Here is a 16,574-nt window from a genome sequence, read left to right on the forward strand (position 1 = left end):
CTAACTCTGCTAATGCTAATGCTAACTCTGCTATTAGACTGTTTTCTCATCTGACGCCAACACAACAAACCTCTTCTATCACTTAAAGAAGAACCACGAAAAAGAATATTTAACAATCCAAAAAGTGCAAGGTCAAACAAGTTGTAAAAGAGCTGGGAAAGTTGCGAAAAGTGAAACTATAGCCGGCCGAAGATAATAGAGTCTGTTGTCATTTGATACTGTTACGTCCTAACAGGTACATATATATAGCTGCACTAAAATACAGCAGATCTCATTTGTGAAAGTTCAATTAAATGTCACTTCGAAATAAAGCTTGAAAAAAGTAAGAAATGAGATTATTTTTTCATATTTTTCAGAGAATAACTGACAACGTACGTAATTGGGGTATATCGTGATATATACCGTTATCGTGATATAAAATTATCCATATAGTGATATAGGATTTTTTCCATATCGCCCAGCACTAACCCCTACATTAAAACAGATTGGCGTAACTGGATTCCATTTCTGTTAATTTTGTGGACTGTACAGCTAAAATAAACGACCCAAAATGGGCAGGTTTTTCTTTTTTTGGAAAAACTACTGGAAGAATATGAAGAGAAATTATATTTATATAATATATTTTTGTTCAGTGTTTTGGTTAAACAGGATGCTCAGCTACTACCATGCCAAATTTAGCTCAAGATAGTAAAACTGACTGAGTTATAACAATTTATGTGTTAATGTCAACTAGCCGTGACAGCCATCTTGAATCAGACTGACTCCAAAACGTAATCATTTGTAGACATTGATCCAAGGAATATTTCCTGAAAGCCACAGTGAAGCCCAGAATTTATGAAAAAGTGAATTTATGTTGAAGCTTAAATAAATAAAGTCTGAACCTTATGTTAATCCATTTTAGCTGAAAGGAAAAAGAGTCAAAGAAACTTTAAGAAAACGTAGAGGTGGTGAGGTAAAATCTGAATATACTGTTCACTGAGAGTCCCTCCCTCCTCTCCATGTGAACTCTTTAAGATGTCCATATTATGTTTTTGTGATTTTTTTAAGCTGTGGTAAGGTATTTTTATTAGAAACCAGCAAACAAAAAAGTGAATAAAAAGGAAAATGTAAGAAATGAAAGTCTTTTATAAAAACATTTCCTGGAAAAATGTTCTGACTAGTAAATAAAACATATCAGTTAAAAGTAAATTTCATATTTTTCTGTATGAATATTTCAACATTTTTTAAAAAGCATGGCAACTGTATTTCACTTTTCAGGGAAATACGTGAAAAAATTTGTATCTCGTTATGATGTCTGTTGTCCAACAACACTTCAGCATCCCTGCAGATGCCGGGTATCAAACCCCCCAGATCGTCCAGTTGAAAGATGACGCCCCACCACCCCGCACCACCATGGGCGGCTAAAGCCCCCCCTGTCTCTGAATGGCAATGGGTTTCGGAAAGTAGTCCCCAACAGGAAGCAGATGGATTTACTATAATGGAGGTTTACAGTTACAGCCGCCAGCTGTCTACGTGTTCAGCAGATACTTAATTATTCATGAGAAAAGGAAACCCCACAAACCACTGCTCGAAAGTACACATGGTTGGAAACATATTTCAAACACAAATGAATGGATTTATTAAAAATCAAAAACAAAACAGACATTCTTTACAAACTAGAGGGGCCAGATTTTGAATATTAGTTGAATCCTTTAAAACCACTTAGCCAGTTACATTTATTTTAATCAGTGACATTAGTGCAAATGTGACAGTTCGGAGTCTAAAGTCTAAAGTCTAAAATGCAACAAATTTGGAAAACGTCCGTCAACATAAAGCCACTTAAGGAACTCCTACACTATCAATACTCCCCAAATAGGTTCTTCTTGATATGTTTCCACAATCCCAATATGCTCTTGGGCACCTTCACCGTACTGTATGTCAGAAGCACATTCCTGCAATGATACTATGCCAAACAACCACGCTTCGGTCCTCACACTGGTATGACTGTCCCTGATCGGGTCATAGCCTGATGGTTGAGGCCAACACAGCCAGTCTTGCTTCATAAGCTCAATGATCAAGCCCCGCTGGTGCATTTAGGTTTCACATCATGAATATGCTGCCATTGCTGCCCCCACACTCCACTCTGGTCCCTGACACTCTGCTGCCATGGCAATGAATGATCGCAACCTCTGCTACTCAGAGCTCTCCATGAGTTATCATGCCTTAACAGAAGGGTGGGCAGCTAGTTATCCCATACAGCACTGGGACTCGGAAGGAGGACCAGACCAACAGGCTAAACTCCATCCATCCATCCATCCATCCATCCATCCATCCATCCATCCATCCATCTTCTTACCCACTTTTCCCTATAGGGCACGTGTGTCAAACTCCGTTCCTCCGGGGCTGCTCTCCTGCGTATTTTAGTTATTTTCTTGGTTTAAAACACGTGGTTTAAATGATGACTTGTGGACATGCTTCTGGAGAACCTGATGATTTGGTGAGGAGGTAATTAAACTATTTGAATCAGGTGTGTTGGAGCAGAAAAACCTCAAACTTCCAGGACAGTGGAGCTTTGAGGCCTGGAGTTTGACACTCCTGCTATAGGGTCACAGGGGAGCTGGTACTTGTCTCCATCAGTTCTGCTAAAAATAAATGTTATAATTAGCTACAAATCTGATTTTGATTAGCTGCTAAAAGTAGGCATTGTACCCTGGAAATGTGAACAATTATATATTTAATGATGAACATCCACATGAAGCATTTGTAATAAAAAATAAGCTTGTTTTGCAGTATTTTCAACACTATAAATAAATGATCAACATCAAATTTCTTTTTGTATTTGTATATTGAAAAAAAATTTCATTTTCGTTGGGTTTGAACAGGTCCACTGAAGTCATTATATACCTACATCATCTACCTTCTTTGACACTGTTGTGGCATCAGCCACATTCCGTGGTGCGGTCTGCAGGAGCAGCAGCTGAGGGGAACCAGTTCAGCCCATCTGATGCTGCCAGGATCCAGTGCAGGAGGACTGTAGCCCAACTGACATCCCTCCTGGACAATGTCTCTCACCCCATGCATGTCACCGTGACACTGGAAATCTCTTACATGCCTGTTTCTTTTTGCACAGAGCTCCATATTCATCTGCATACTCCGTTTTAGCATTCTTAGCATAAGCATAAAAACTTGGTTTTTTCACATCAATGCTGATGTGATGATGATGAGTTCTTACACAGAACTCAGATGGCAACACACACAATATTCTTACCTACAACATGTATACTGCTGGAGGAAAAACATTTTTCCAGCTTCTGGGTTTGTTTCTACATGTCCCACATGCTTCTAAGTGTTTTCCTGCTGCCCCACCCACACATTCCCGTGCAGCCTACAGGCTTTACTGCTCGCTGGGCGTGAAGAAAATCAGTTTTCCAAAACTAATGAACTGTTTACAATAAATGAAACCTCCACAAAAATAAGGTTGATCACAAAGAAGATCTGAGTATTTTGCAACTGAATATGTTCTGCAGGTTGGTTTCATAATGGCAGACGAGAAGTGATTATGATTTTTTTATTTGTTTTTGAATCTGACACTAAAATATAACAGGCCTGTTCAGGCTCATATCAAAAATACTAAATGGAAAAATGGACCACATTATTGAATTTGATTAGACTATTTAATTGGTCAGGTTGACATGACCCGAAATTTGTTCTGTGTGTGAAAGCGAGGGTAATGTAGTAACACATTGGCAGCTCTGACCAACACATAACTTTAAATGGCTGATGGATCATCCATGTACTAATGGACGGACGAAGATAGTTTGTGACCACAGGCGCCTGCTTTATGGAGCAGGTAGAGCAGCTGCACCCCCAATTTATAATGTTGGGGTGCAAACCTGTGTTTTTGAAAAGCAGGCAGTGGTTTATCGACTCATATTTTACTTTCTAAAAAGAACAATATTGAAAAGAATCGCTATGTTCTTCACCCCCCACCCCCCCTCAGCTTTGAGTTGGTTCGATCCAACCTCAGCTACACCAGTGGTAGCTGCTGCGATGTAAAAAAAAAGAAAGAAAGAAAGTTGTTTTTTAAGGTTTAAAACTTTTGCTATGATTCAGACATATTCAAATAAGAATATTAAGATTACTATTTAGGAGTACAAGACATACAAGTTAATGAAACATTAATGCTGACCTTATTGTCATCAACCCAGCGCTCACTGTAGACAACTACTTTTGGGATAGACTAAATATGACCTAAAAGTAAGTGTAATAATGTCAACATCATATTTAAGTAAATCAGGGCATTTCACCATGATTAGTTTAAGCTCAAATGGACATAAAAACCCTTGACTTGATTTGAACCAATTAGAATGTTAGGATTCGGTTTTGTATGTTTTTTTTTGTATTTAGTGTTTTGCTTCTGGTCTCTTTTTGGGTTTGGGTTTGTTGTCTCTTGTGCTGTTTTCATGTGGTCTTTTTCTGTGTCTGTCAATATTCACCTCTCCGTCTGTCACTTGTTTACTTGTCATGCCTATCTCCACCTGCTCCTGGTTTCATAATCATCTCACCTGTGCCCACATTTCCTAATTACCTCCTGTGTTTAAAACCTGGTCATTTCCTCCACTCACTGCTGGTTCATTGTCACTTTCTCGTTTCATGCTCTGTCCAGTTGTCCTCCCGTCTTGTCTCAGGTTTGCTTGTGTCTCATTCCTGCATTTTGTTATGTTTAGTTTGCTGCCACGTCAGCCTTTGTTTTGTGTTTATTGTAAATAAATTAGTTTTCTTTTAGTTTTTACAATGAGTCTGCGCTCTGGGTTCGCCTCCAATTCCCCACACCATGACAGAGAATACATTGCAAAACCCTTTACCAACTAAGCATGTGCTGATAGTTAAGACTATTGCTTGTCCTTATGTAGAGGCTATTACATTCCAATTTTGTTACCCCATTTTGTTACGAAATCAGGCACCCATGATCATGACCATGAATATATACACTATATATTATAATATAGTAATATACTATCATACAAATATATATATATATATTAAACCTATGGTTAATGACAGTTAGAAAGTAATTTCCAGATTGTGTTTACCCGACCAATGAAAATAGTCCTGTGGCCCGTTTTTCCATTTAAAATTTTTAATCTAAGCCTAAAATTCAAAGTATGAAAAATGAGTCCTTTTCATTTTTTGTTATCAGACTCCAATACGATAAACAAAATATTCACTTACCTTTTTTATTTTTGATTGTCAACTAAAAATGGAAAAAAAATCGAATGATACACAAATTGTTGTTAACGCAATTTAAACGTGACCGCCATCAGACTCCAGTCACAAAATATTTCTGATAAAATGGACAACCAGTCCATCTTCATGCTGCTTCTGGCCGCTCAGAAACCCTAGACGGAGCCACGTCCTGCACAGGTGTGAGCTTTCAGAAATGAAATGATCGTCGCGGAACCAAAATAGGCGTGGAGCACAACTGAGCTGTGCTGACGTGGAAACGTAACGTATTAAATGTGTGACGGACATCTCACTCATCGTTTTCAAAACATGATGAAATAACTCAGTTTAGCCATTCTCTTTGTGGTTAATTTTTTGTTTTTAACTAAATGCAAAGTTTCTGTGCGTCATCATTATTCTTCCCCCAGTAACAAACCTATTTCCTGTTTAATCCAACGACCAGGTCAAATGCCACACGCTGTATTACAGAAGTAAATTTGAATGCTACACATGTTAACATGTGTGTATCAATTCTGAGGTTGTATGACTGGAGCCTACAAAATTATTATCTGCCATGCTTGTTTTTATTTCCTTTTGCACTTTTGAAACAGGAGCAACACACTGAAAATAGAAACAAACTGAAGTATCGATCCCATCACCCTAGTTAAATACCAATGTTGGTATTAAAATATCAATATTTGGATTGATCCACACACCTCTATTTCAACAATGCAAAAAGTGGGATGAAATGTGACATGACCATTCAGAATGAGGTCGCTTTGAAAAACATCAGGTATCTAATTTGGTATCACATATAAACATGACAGGGGTTTGAGTTGGATAAATGGATTTCTGATATTTACACTGCCATAAAAAATTCAGATATGGTTCACATATAGACCAAAAATATGAGATTTGGGCCAATTTTGCAATGCAGTATGAACGTAGCCTTGGATCATTTTATGCTGAGATATGATGATGTCGTAGCTGACTTGGTCAAACCTTGTATGCAGGGCTATGCACAATCTCATGTGACCGTACAAGATCTCACAAAATCTGTCAGCATTCAGAGTATATGCATATGAATTCCTTCAAAGAATGCTAGGTTTTTATTTATTCTTTATCAACTTTTGTTGTTAAAATAAAGATTTTACTCACATAAGAGTTACACATACATAAAAGCAAAAATGGGCCATCAAAAATTGACAGTTGGTTAACTGACATTTAATTAATGTCAATTAATAAAGTTGGTGTGGTGACATCCAGGCAGAACTGATGTCAGTAAAAATGAATCAGTAAAAAGGTCAACATTCATGAATTAGCCAGAGCCCACTCTCTTTGCTAACTGCCTGTAGTCAAACCCGGCTCTCGGTTCAACAAAGACTTCCATTCACTGCTGCCTCATACCAACATGTAGCACAAAAAAAGCAGCATAACTTTGGTTTCCCCTGACAAAACAAGGCAGATGACCCCTCATCTCCCTCCGTAAGTCTGGCTCAGCCTTGGGTTCCCTCCTGTCAAAATGTATTTGCTCTTTTCTAGAACAAAGCTAAACAAGCAGGGCTCTGACACTACTAAATGAGGTTCTTGGTAAAGAAATGGTTTTAGCAAATGGTTTAAATCATGAGGGGTGGATAGTAAAAGGACATGAAACCAACTGTATGGGGTTAAATTTCTATAGTCCACATTACCCATATTCATAGTTTTACATGTTATTCCTCCCATTTAAGTACAATAGATTCTGATCTTGTGATTTCAGATATCTCTAAAGTGGATCCAACGCTTAACTTTGCTGTTACATACACACACCCCTCCCCCTTTAATTTTACCATTGATTTAACCCAATGAAGTGTTGTGTCATCCATTGGTATTTAATTACATGACAACATCCATCCATCCATCCATCCATCCATTTTTTTCCGCTTATCCGGGGTCGGGTCGCGGGGGTAGCAGCTTAACCAGGGAGACCCAGACTTCCCTCTCCCCAGCCACTTGGGTCAGCTCTTCCGGGGGAATCCCAAGGTGTTCCCAGGCCAGCCAAGAAACAGTCCCTCCAGCGTGTCCTGGGTCTTCCCCGGGGCCTCCTCCCGGTGGGACATGCCCGGAATACCTGGCGTCCAGGGGGCATCCTAACTAGATGCCTGAGCCACCTCAACTGGCTCCTCTCGACGAGGAGGAGCAGCGGCTCTACTCTGAGTCCCTCCCGGATGACCAAGCTTCTCCCCCTGTCTCTAAGGGACATGACAAGACAACAAACCATAGCAAAATGCCATGATTTATTTAAATCTGAAACCAGAAATAGAGGTTTACAAAACATTCACTTTTAGGCATATGTAGTCCTATTTTAGCCTAGACCTTTGCTCAACCTAAATAATAATCACCTGCACTGGGTATTTGTCAATATCAGGTCAGCGTAAGGGGATTTAAACTCTTTAAGAAAACGACTCAGCAGCTACTGGTGTAGCTGAGTTGGACTGAACCAACTCAGACCTGTGAGAGGGGAGTGTAGAAGGTAAAAAAAAAAGAAACAGAATCAATAAACCCAACAATGCTTTTATTTTATTGCTGAGCGTGATAACATCCATCCACTCCAGTGTGTGTGACCACCCAAACTGGGAGGGGGGCCTAAAGCAGACCCTTAGGAACAACACTGAAGGTCTCTGAGAGTAATAAAGCACCGTCCGAAGGTACTTTCACAAAGCAGTTCAGCAAAATGGCAGCAAAGACCAGTCCGTCTTTAAGCTCTGACCGTTCATGTGTGAAAGTGCCTTGTGGGACCCTCATGCGTCTACGTCTGTCGCTACAGAGATTAAAGGTTCTGTTAGAAACACATTACTCCTTTTTACTAGTTTGTTTACTACAAAATACTACACCGAAAGCTTAAAAACATAACACTGGAATGCTGCTGGAATCATTAGGCGCAAATATTTACACTTTACTGAATTCAACGTAAAACTAAGTCGCTGAAGTCAAACACAGACCCAACAACTTGCCGAAAGTCTAAAATGAAAGAGCCTAGTGGTACATTTTGAGCTCCATCTATACACAGTTTCACAGCTGATTTGCATGTCCCTCTAACCGAAATGCTGGTTTAAGTGGCCTCTTATGGGCAACAAAAAAAAGTGTCTGGAGGAAAGTAGAGCAATGCTTTTCACAAGGATTGACACTCTCCAAGGTTCACTGAGCTGGCTGGGCCTCTGCAGCACTTGTTATGCAAATGAAGTAGTGAATGCATGATGGCGTACTCCTGTTACTGTTGGTTACTCAGAAAAAATGAAGGCCATACGTCTAACTCTGATTTCTTATACACAAGTGATCAGAGCAAGATTTCTCTGAATTGAATTATAGCATTATTGATGGGTGGGAATTGTCTTTAATGTGCGTGTACATAAATGTGACTATATTTGTATAGAAGTATATATCAGTGTTTCTCTAAAACTGATGACAATTAAAACATTTAATGCATAATGATTGGAGCATATATTTTGTGTCAAAGCCACCAGAGAGCAATGCGGCCACCTATTGTGCAGCCATTTCTTTTAAAAATGACGGCTTATTGTGTGAATGGCTAAAACTGTATCCTTGCTGTATAACGTGTCTGCAATTTCTTTTTAACCATTCAGTTGACAGACCTGCTATTAATTGCAAAAAAAAGTCTTCTTCATGAAGCACAAAATACTATCAAAGTGACTGAAAGAAGCTCAAAATCACAAGAACTTTGTTCACGTTTTCCCACAACCATTTTTTTCAACCGATTTATTTTTAATGGCATATTCTTTTGTCCAAGCTGGTGCATGTCTTTCCCTTTACAGAATTGTTTGTTTTGGCGGCCATTTTGAACTGAGGGCTGTGTCAGTGCTTGGTGTTTCATTTGAGCCCTATGAGCAAAGTGAAGTTATGAGAATGAATGAACTCAGACCAGTTTGCTGTTCCACTGACTAAGGATTGCTGTACTGGATCTTTCCTTTTCCACATGAAAAGGGTTGCACTTCTACAGTGACTTTGGTGAGTTTGGCTCTTGTGAAGTATAATCAAACTTTGATATTTTGATTGCTAAAATGAGGTTACGCTTAGCTTATGATAAAATAATCACAAAGAACAGTTGTTTCTGTGGGGTGAAGGAGACTCCAGGACATCATGACAGGGGCGAGTGAGATTAGGTAGCCGTCCTTGAGACGGAAAAACAAGCTGCTGCAGCTGTTTGTGTGCAGAAAACCTTGGTCTTGGGCTCGGTTCACAGTATAAAAAGGAGGTGAAAGGGGAATCACCTCAGACACAACTGGGAACAGGTTGCTGTTCCTTCTTATTGGTGAGTTGTTTTCTCCATTCAGCTGAATGTTTAAATAAATGTATGATTGCTACTTAAACCTCTGGTCTGGACTTGTTTTGCGTGTCCGTCTTTTCTGCAACATCAAAGGATCCAGTAAGAGAAACTAAGTGGTCAGGTGAGATTCCTCTGAAAGGAGTGAATACTAAAAACTTGGTTTTCTCAACACTCTTTTCTTTTTGTTTGTATGGAGTGCACTTTTGGCTTGTTGTAGGGCTGCTTTATCTCTAACATGGTCATACTGTCCATTGTATTTAAATAGAGGCAGGATGTCCAGTTCTGTCCTCATTGGTCTTCCTCTGAGAAGTTGGAAAGGGGCTTCACCAGTTGTGGCATGAGGTGAAGCCTGGTGGCTGTGAAGCTTCTCAGTAACTCCAGGCTTCCATGGTCATTGTCTAGCTTGTGAAGCCTGAATTGTGTCTTTTAGTTCCTTGTCAAAGTGTTCCACACATCCTTTTGCTTGATGGTGGTATACTTTAGTTCTGATTGTGCTATTTCTGTGAACAAGCCCTGTTCAGAATCTGCAGCTTTATTGTGGTATTCAGGGAAACACATGAGAGGCGGTCTGCCACAATGTTCTGACTTCCTGGTTGGTACTGCATGTTGCACTGGAAATGCTTCAATCTATCTAACCAGTGAACAATTCTTATGCCAGCTCTATTTATCCCTTTAGTGCTTAGCAGAGGGGTGAGGGCTTCTTTCAACTGCCCACACACAAGAAAGAGCTTCTTTTTCTATAATAGAGTGCTTCCTCTCAGCTAGAGACAGGATGTGAGAAAGCAACAAAGCATTTCAAAATTATGTTTCAGTTTTTTGGCATACGGGTTGCAATGTGTTGTTTACTTGAACCTTGTGGATGAAGCCTTTAAGACATCCAAGATGATGGGCTGAAACAGAAATAACATTTTTCACCATGCATGGTTTTGTGTCAGTTGGAGGTTCTATTGCATCATCCTCTTTAATGAAAGTCACTTCTCCATCAGTGATGTTAACCTGGAATGCTTTAATCAGGTCCAAGCCCAGAAGTGGTGATCCAGACTTCCCTGCATAGAATGATGCTGGAACTTTGTAATTTTGATTTGCTGCTCTTGATTAGTTTGTAGGCAGCCAGTGACAGGTAGGTCATATGTGACTGGTATAACTTTGGGTTCTGTCAGTGGATTTTGATTTGGCCATCCGTCTCCCTGAGCATTTATGACAAGTATGTAAATGTCTAATATTTTCCGCCACGTTGCAAATGGTATAGAAGGCTCACCAGTGTGATGCAGGAAAAGCAGTGGACTTGGTACTGAAGTGCTCATTCTCGTCACCAATTTTGTTGTAGCGGTTGTAATGAAATAGGAGACGATGATTAAACTTATGAACCATGTGCCATTATGCCAGACACCATTACAGAATAAGTGTTTGCATCCTTCTTACTCTGTATTTATACCAACACGGTCTCCTCTGAAGCGCCCTCTAGCAACAAGAAGTAATTACAGCAATGGAACAGAACAAAAATGAATCCATTCCCTGTGTAAACCAAGGAACACAGTAAGCAATATATCTGTAAAATTAATTGAATTATAGCCCTTTTTTTTGTTTGTTTGTTTGTTTTCTGGAATCAGTTGACTATGGCGGTCATCTTGAATCAGGTTGACTCTAAATGTCAATCAGTTGTAGATGTACAGCAAATAACTTCTTTTCATTCAATGGTTTATGTGATGTTTTGGTAACAGACACACACTGTTATGTGTGATTATCTCTATTCCCCTTTGTTTGCTTTTCCTTCAGGTGCTGATTGTTAGGTGAGACCAACCTGTGTGCTCCAGCCTTGACTGAATGATGACTTCAATGGGCCAGTCATCTTGCTGGAGTTCTCTATATAAAGAGTCACCTTGCAGCGGCTCTGGACTCTACTCCGATATTTGCTGTGTGGTTTGCACTGTTTGCAGCACTTCTGCGGTTGTTGTGTTACCTGTCGCTTTCATTCATTTTAAGGATTGTAACACACACACACAGAGGGAACGTGCTCTTTCGGCGATGTTGTCTAACTCCAAAAAGTTGAAGTCTTTTTCATTCCGCCTCACAGTAGATCAAACATTAACTCAGAACAAAAAGGCAGCACCTGTGCTAAAGCGCAACTAAACTTTTAATTCTTATAATTCAAGCCTTTTGTTCTACTCCAGCTTGAACCACACAAGAAATAATGAGGCTCAGCAGGAACAAGGACTGGGGGGTGGGTGTCAAACAGCTTTAAGCTGTTTGTAAAACTGTGTAATGCTCTCCAGAATTCTATCTGGGCTGCGTGTTGCTGCATTACAAGCCGATGATAATCCTGCAACGAAATGCAGCTTTTCTCCTGTCAGACATGTTTGTTAACGGCGCAGCTTTGAACTGAAGCGGGCAAATTTTACACCCAAACATGCGGCTCAATCGGGAGCGGTGTCCTGTGAGTTTTGGCAGCGATGCGTTGCACAAAGTAGACAAAATTCTCACAAAACTAACAGGGAAAAAAAAAGAAGCAAATTTTGGTTCTATAGCTCAGACAGGCTTCTAGGTAGGAACATTTAAAGTTTAAACGGGTCACAAAAAGTTGGACTTTACATAACTTAACTGGTATTTTTTTTTTTTTAATGTTTTTTACACAATCACAGATGAGTTTTTTTCCACAGAGTGTGCAACTGACAGTTGATGTCACACGAACCTCTGCAATATCTACAATTTGTTCAAGTTTTTGCAAACAAACTCGTCTTTCTCCAACAACTGGTTCTGGTACATGTACATATTATACATCAAAATGTAGGTATTTGTGTCTTCTTTCATCCAGTGCATCTCTCACCACTACAGGAATCACAGTTTTCTCTCCAATCCTACCAGAAAGCAGAGTTCACACTAAGCTTTCATAGGCTTCAGTTATATTTTAGCTCAAACTATTCTCTTTAAAACAGGAAGTGAAGTTGATTTTTTTGTGTTTTTAACTTGTTATATCTAGCTGTGTGGTTACCATGGTGAGCATAAAGAGCCACAGTGAGCGGCTTTAACATAACCTTCTACAGTTCAGACACCAAAATGTTGTCATTTTTTCTGACTTTAGATTTTATAAAGTTCTGTTGGAGTTTAGGGCAGCTGCTGCCTTGGTGCTTTTAGTTTCTAGCTGTTGTATAATTTCTTGTGGGGGAAAACGAAGAAACATTAGGGTCACAGCGGCAGCAGCACCAGACTGTCCAGACGTTTAAAACACCTCCTCGGTACGGTCTGATTGTTTTACAAACCTTCCATTCCACCGTTTTTATATAATTCATGTTGGACCTGACCTCAGTCTGAGGTTACAGCTCGCTGCTGCTGCAGATATCTGTGCTCGTAATTAACCACAAGTTTCTCCAGAAACAACCAAACATCGCCAAACTGACGGCAATGTCACTTTATAAGCCTAAAGGTTCTTGACCTGTTGCATGAACCGCTGTGAAAAATGACCCACAAGGCAGCAGAGGGGTTAAAAACGACACTCTTGTTGGACTTTTTTTCTCCCAATGAAGATTGTTCAAATAATAACAATCGTATCTGCAACAGATAACTGTTCAAATTGGCCAGAAGGATCCCTTTAATGCAAGGTTTGTGTGTGTCTCCAGGCTTGAAAGTTCAAATGACACTTGGACCACAATAAAACCATGCAGGTTATGTGCTGAGTCAGCATTCACACAATTGTTCTCCTGTCTACAGTTATTTCTTCAAACCTTATTTCTTCAAACTTCACTTCTTTAAACCTGACTTCTTCCACCTATGGTGTGCTGTTTTACCCCTTCATGTATGAAAAATGTTTTTTGCTCGGTTAATTTAACGTCACTTCTTTGAAAACCAGGGTTGTCTTTCAGATCTGCTTCAGTATACTTACTCTATTTTTGTCCTCTTTTGCTACTCTTAGCTTTAAGCTACAGCATTGCTACTTTTAGCTTCTGTTTCGCTAGGTTTTAGCTTTTCGCCACTGTTCTGCTCTACTTATTTCTTAGCTACAGTTTTGTTAATTTTAGCAGCTTTATTGCTGATTTCAAATCAGCATCTGTTTTGCGACTTCTGGTAATAGTTTAGCTAATTTTGGCTTTTGCTTTGCTAGTTTTAGCTTTTAGCTACAGTTTTGATCATTTTAGCTTTTAGCTACAGTTTTGATCATTTTTATCTGTCAGCTACACTTCTGATTTTTTTAGCTTTTAGGTACAGATTTGATCATTTTAGCTGTTACCTTCACTTATAATAATGTTAGCTTTTTGCTACAGTTTTGATCATTTAAACTTTTAGTAACTGTTTTGTTAATTTTGCCTTTTAGCTACAGTTGTACTCATTTTACCTATAGCTGTTGTTTGGCTAATTTTAGCATTTAGCTACAGGTTTGCTACTATAGCTTCTGTTCTGCTTGCTTTAACTTTGAACAACTCAGTTTCTGCTTTTTTAATACAAAGTCATTCATCACTCAGCATTCACACTGCATTTTGGCAGAAAGTGCACCTTCTTTTCTTGGAGACTGTAAATTGCTTCTAGGTGTGTGTGTGTGTGTGTGTGTGTGTGTGTGTGTGTGTGTGTGTGTGTGTGTGTGTGTGTGTTTGTGGCCCTGTGACAGTTGGGTGACCTGTCCAGGGCGTACCCCACCCCTCGCCTGCTGACTGTTGGGAACAGACACCAGTATAATCAGAAAATGGTGGCGAGGAGTCGATCAGAAACACTGTAAAACTGACAGATAGACGGAAAGAAAAGGAAATTCTTTACCTGCTGAAGAGCCAACCGGGACCTGAGTTTCTGCAGGTAAAAACAAATAAAAAAATTAAACATTAGACATTAATAAAACCAGTGTTCTCATTCAGACTATGTCGAGTATAAACAAACTTGTGACACAGCAGTAAATGGTTCAGTTTTCCTGTGATAACTGCCAGCCCAGCATCGTAACATCAGGCCTGGTGTTATCTCTGGATCCATTCATCCTCCTGCCTGAACATGTCATCACGTCCATACCGCATCACTCACTCACTCACTCACTCACTCACTCACTCACTCACTCACTCACTGCGATTCAGACACATGCTCCGTATCACAGCCTTCAGCTTTTCAGGCTTGGCTTCAACCAAACCCTGACTGTAAGCACTTCCAGGATCAAATGTAGTCCAAATATGATCAAACATACATATATTAGCTAATCCAGGATGTCCACTTTTCTGTAGCTGACTGCATACAGTTGGTCAGAGTTCACAGCCTCACTCATTTACAGATTCTCCCGTAGAACCTAACTACTAATTGTTTGCAGAAACCAATAATACACAAAATCATTCTCAGATATTGATCAGTTCTTCCTGTTTTGAGCTCATTTCAGAATGAGCTGTTTTAGGGCTGCACCACCTTTATGCAAATAAGCTGTTGTTGGCCACGCCCCCCCCCCAACTCAGTGTCCCATCTTAAAACATAAAAACTCTCTGAAGGATTAAACGCTGCGGATCTGGTGCACATTTATATCCTTATTAATTCAAACTCTGAGTATTCTGATTTTGGGACGGGGCACTTAGTGGTTCTGAACCAACATTTGTCGAGCCAGACAGCAGTCAGCGGTCCAAAACCCAACTGGTAGCGGGTCGGGACAGCGGCAATAGACACATGTTCTATATCTCAGCCGACAACAAAACATTTTCCTTTTCCAGCAGACATTGTTCAGCAGTAAAACCAGCAGAATGTGACGGTGACGGTCTTGTAATGAAGTGGGTGGAGCTCCACTTGGGTTGCTAGGTGAGGGGCTGGGCTCGGCTTGGGGTTGCTAGGTAACAGGATTGTGATGCAATAACCCCAAGGTTTTTGAAACAGGTCGTTTTGCAGACAACAGAAAACATTTACTTATTACCAAAAAACAGCTGGGTGTTTTTTTTTTTTTTGCACTTGGACTGTTTCTAGAAGCAGTAGATACCCAAATGGAAGTACAAAAACATGCAAAAAGTGAATTTTGCATAGTAGGTCCATTTTAAGAACAATATAATTTGTTAACTTTGGAACTAAATTTCCCTATAAAATCTGGAGAGACTGTGAGGCCCTTTACACGAACCTGTTTCTCAGGGGAACTGTAACATTTCTGTTGGTTTCCACGACAACAGCGGTCGGATTATCTGACACTGAAACCTTTTGAACCCAGGTCTCAGAGTAGGATTTTTGATAAATCCTATAGTTAGGGTTGGCTTGGGTTTACTGAGCTCTTCTTTAGTTCCGCTGCTCTCAGCAGGATGAAAACTGACTACATTTATGTTATGTGTTGTGAACACCCGCGTAATTTGCGGGGGGGATAGGGGGGTTACGACCCCCCCAATAATCTGACCTAATCACTATAACCACCCCAATAAAAATCACATCATTTCCATGTACAAAAAACATCTTACATGACGGTAATTTTCTTTATTCATAATCAATTGTGGGTAAAATAGTAGCATGTTTAATAATCTGGTAATGTAAGCCCCCCCTTCCTGTAAAAACTTGGTATCACCCAACCCGCCTTCTCTACCAAGCCGCTGCGTTCACTGTTTGTTTGTGGAAGCAGCCGCTGGACAGTGGGGCTGTAGCTTTAAAAAATGAAAAGAGCACCAAAAAGCGGACAACCAACAGTTTTTCAATGTTGGTCGACAACACCCCCTTGTAAAAAGAGAAAAAAACAAAAAGAGGTAAATGTATATGTATTGTTAAGTTAGCTGATGAGTTAATAACTCTATGCCGCTGTGTAGCAGACACACTATGAATGCTGGTTCAGGTGTTTTAGCTAGCTCCGTAGCTCCTCTCTGGTCTATAAACACTCCTTTTTATCGGCTGCAGCAGTAATTTCCTTCCATGAGTTTGAGCCATTTGATTATCTCTGTGATCTCTTATAGAGGGATCATAGAAATGCTGATACAGGCGAACAAGCTTCGCAAGAGCAGTAACATTGCCCATTTTGAATGAAGTGCGGTGCGATTGCGTGACTGTTAGCGCCCGCACCCTCGCGGTGATCAACTTGATCGTGGTGGGGGGTGAGGAGGGGGGGTTCCTTAGTTCAGTAAAAATCAAAGCA

At 39.9% G+C, this 16,574-nt stretch overlaps 1 protein-coding gene across 4 annotated transcripts in view; it reads right to left on the minus strand.

The window, feature by feature from the left end:
* arhgef4 (Rho guanine nucleotide exchange factor (GEF) 4) overlaps nt 1-16,574 on the minus strand; it is an 89,217-nt gene that overhangs the window by 69,509 nt on the left and 3,134 nt on the right. For all 4 annotated transcript variants that reach the window (XM_017414090.3, XM_017414089.3, XM_017414093.3 and 1 more), the window contains exon 2: nt 14,270-14,299. In XM_017414090.3, coding sequence (XP_017269579.1) covers nt 14,270-14,299 — 30 coding nt within the window. The remainder of the gene's footprint in view (nt 1-14,269; nt 14,300-16,574) is intronic.

The sequence above is a fragment of the Kryptolebias marmoratus genome, linkage group LG21, assembly GCF_001649575.2.
Source record: "Kryptolebias marmoratus isolate JLee-2015 linkage group LG21, ASM164957v2, whole genome shotgun sequence".
NCBI classification, from domain to species: domain Eukaryota; kingdom Metazoa; phylum Chordata; class Actinopteri; order Cyprinodontiformes; family Rivulidae; genus Kryptolebias; species Kryptolebias marmoratus.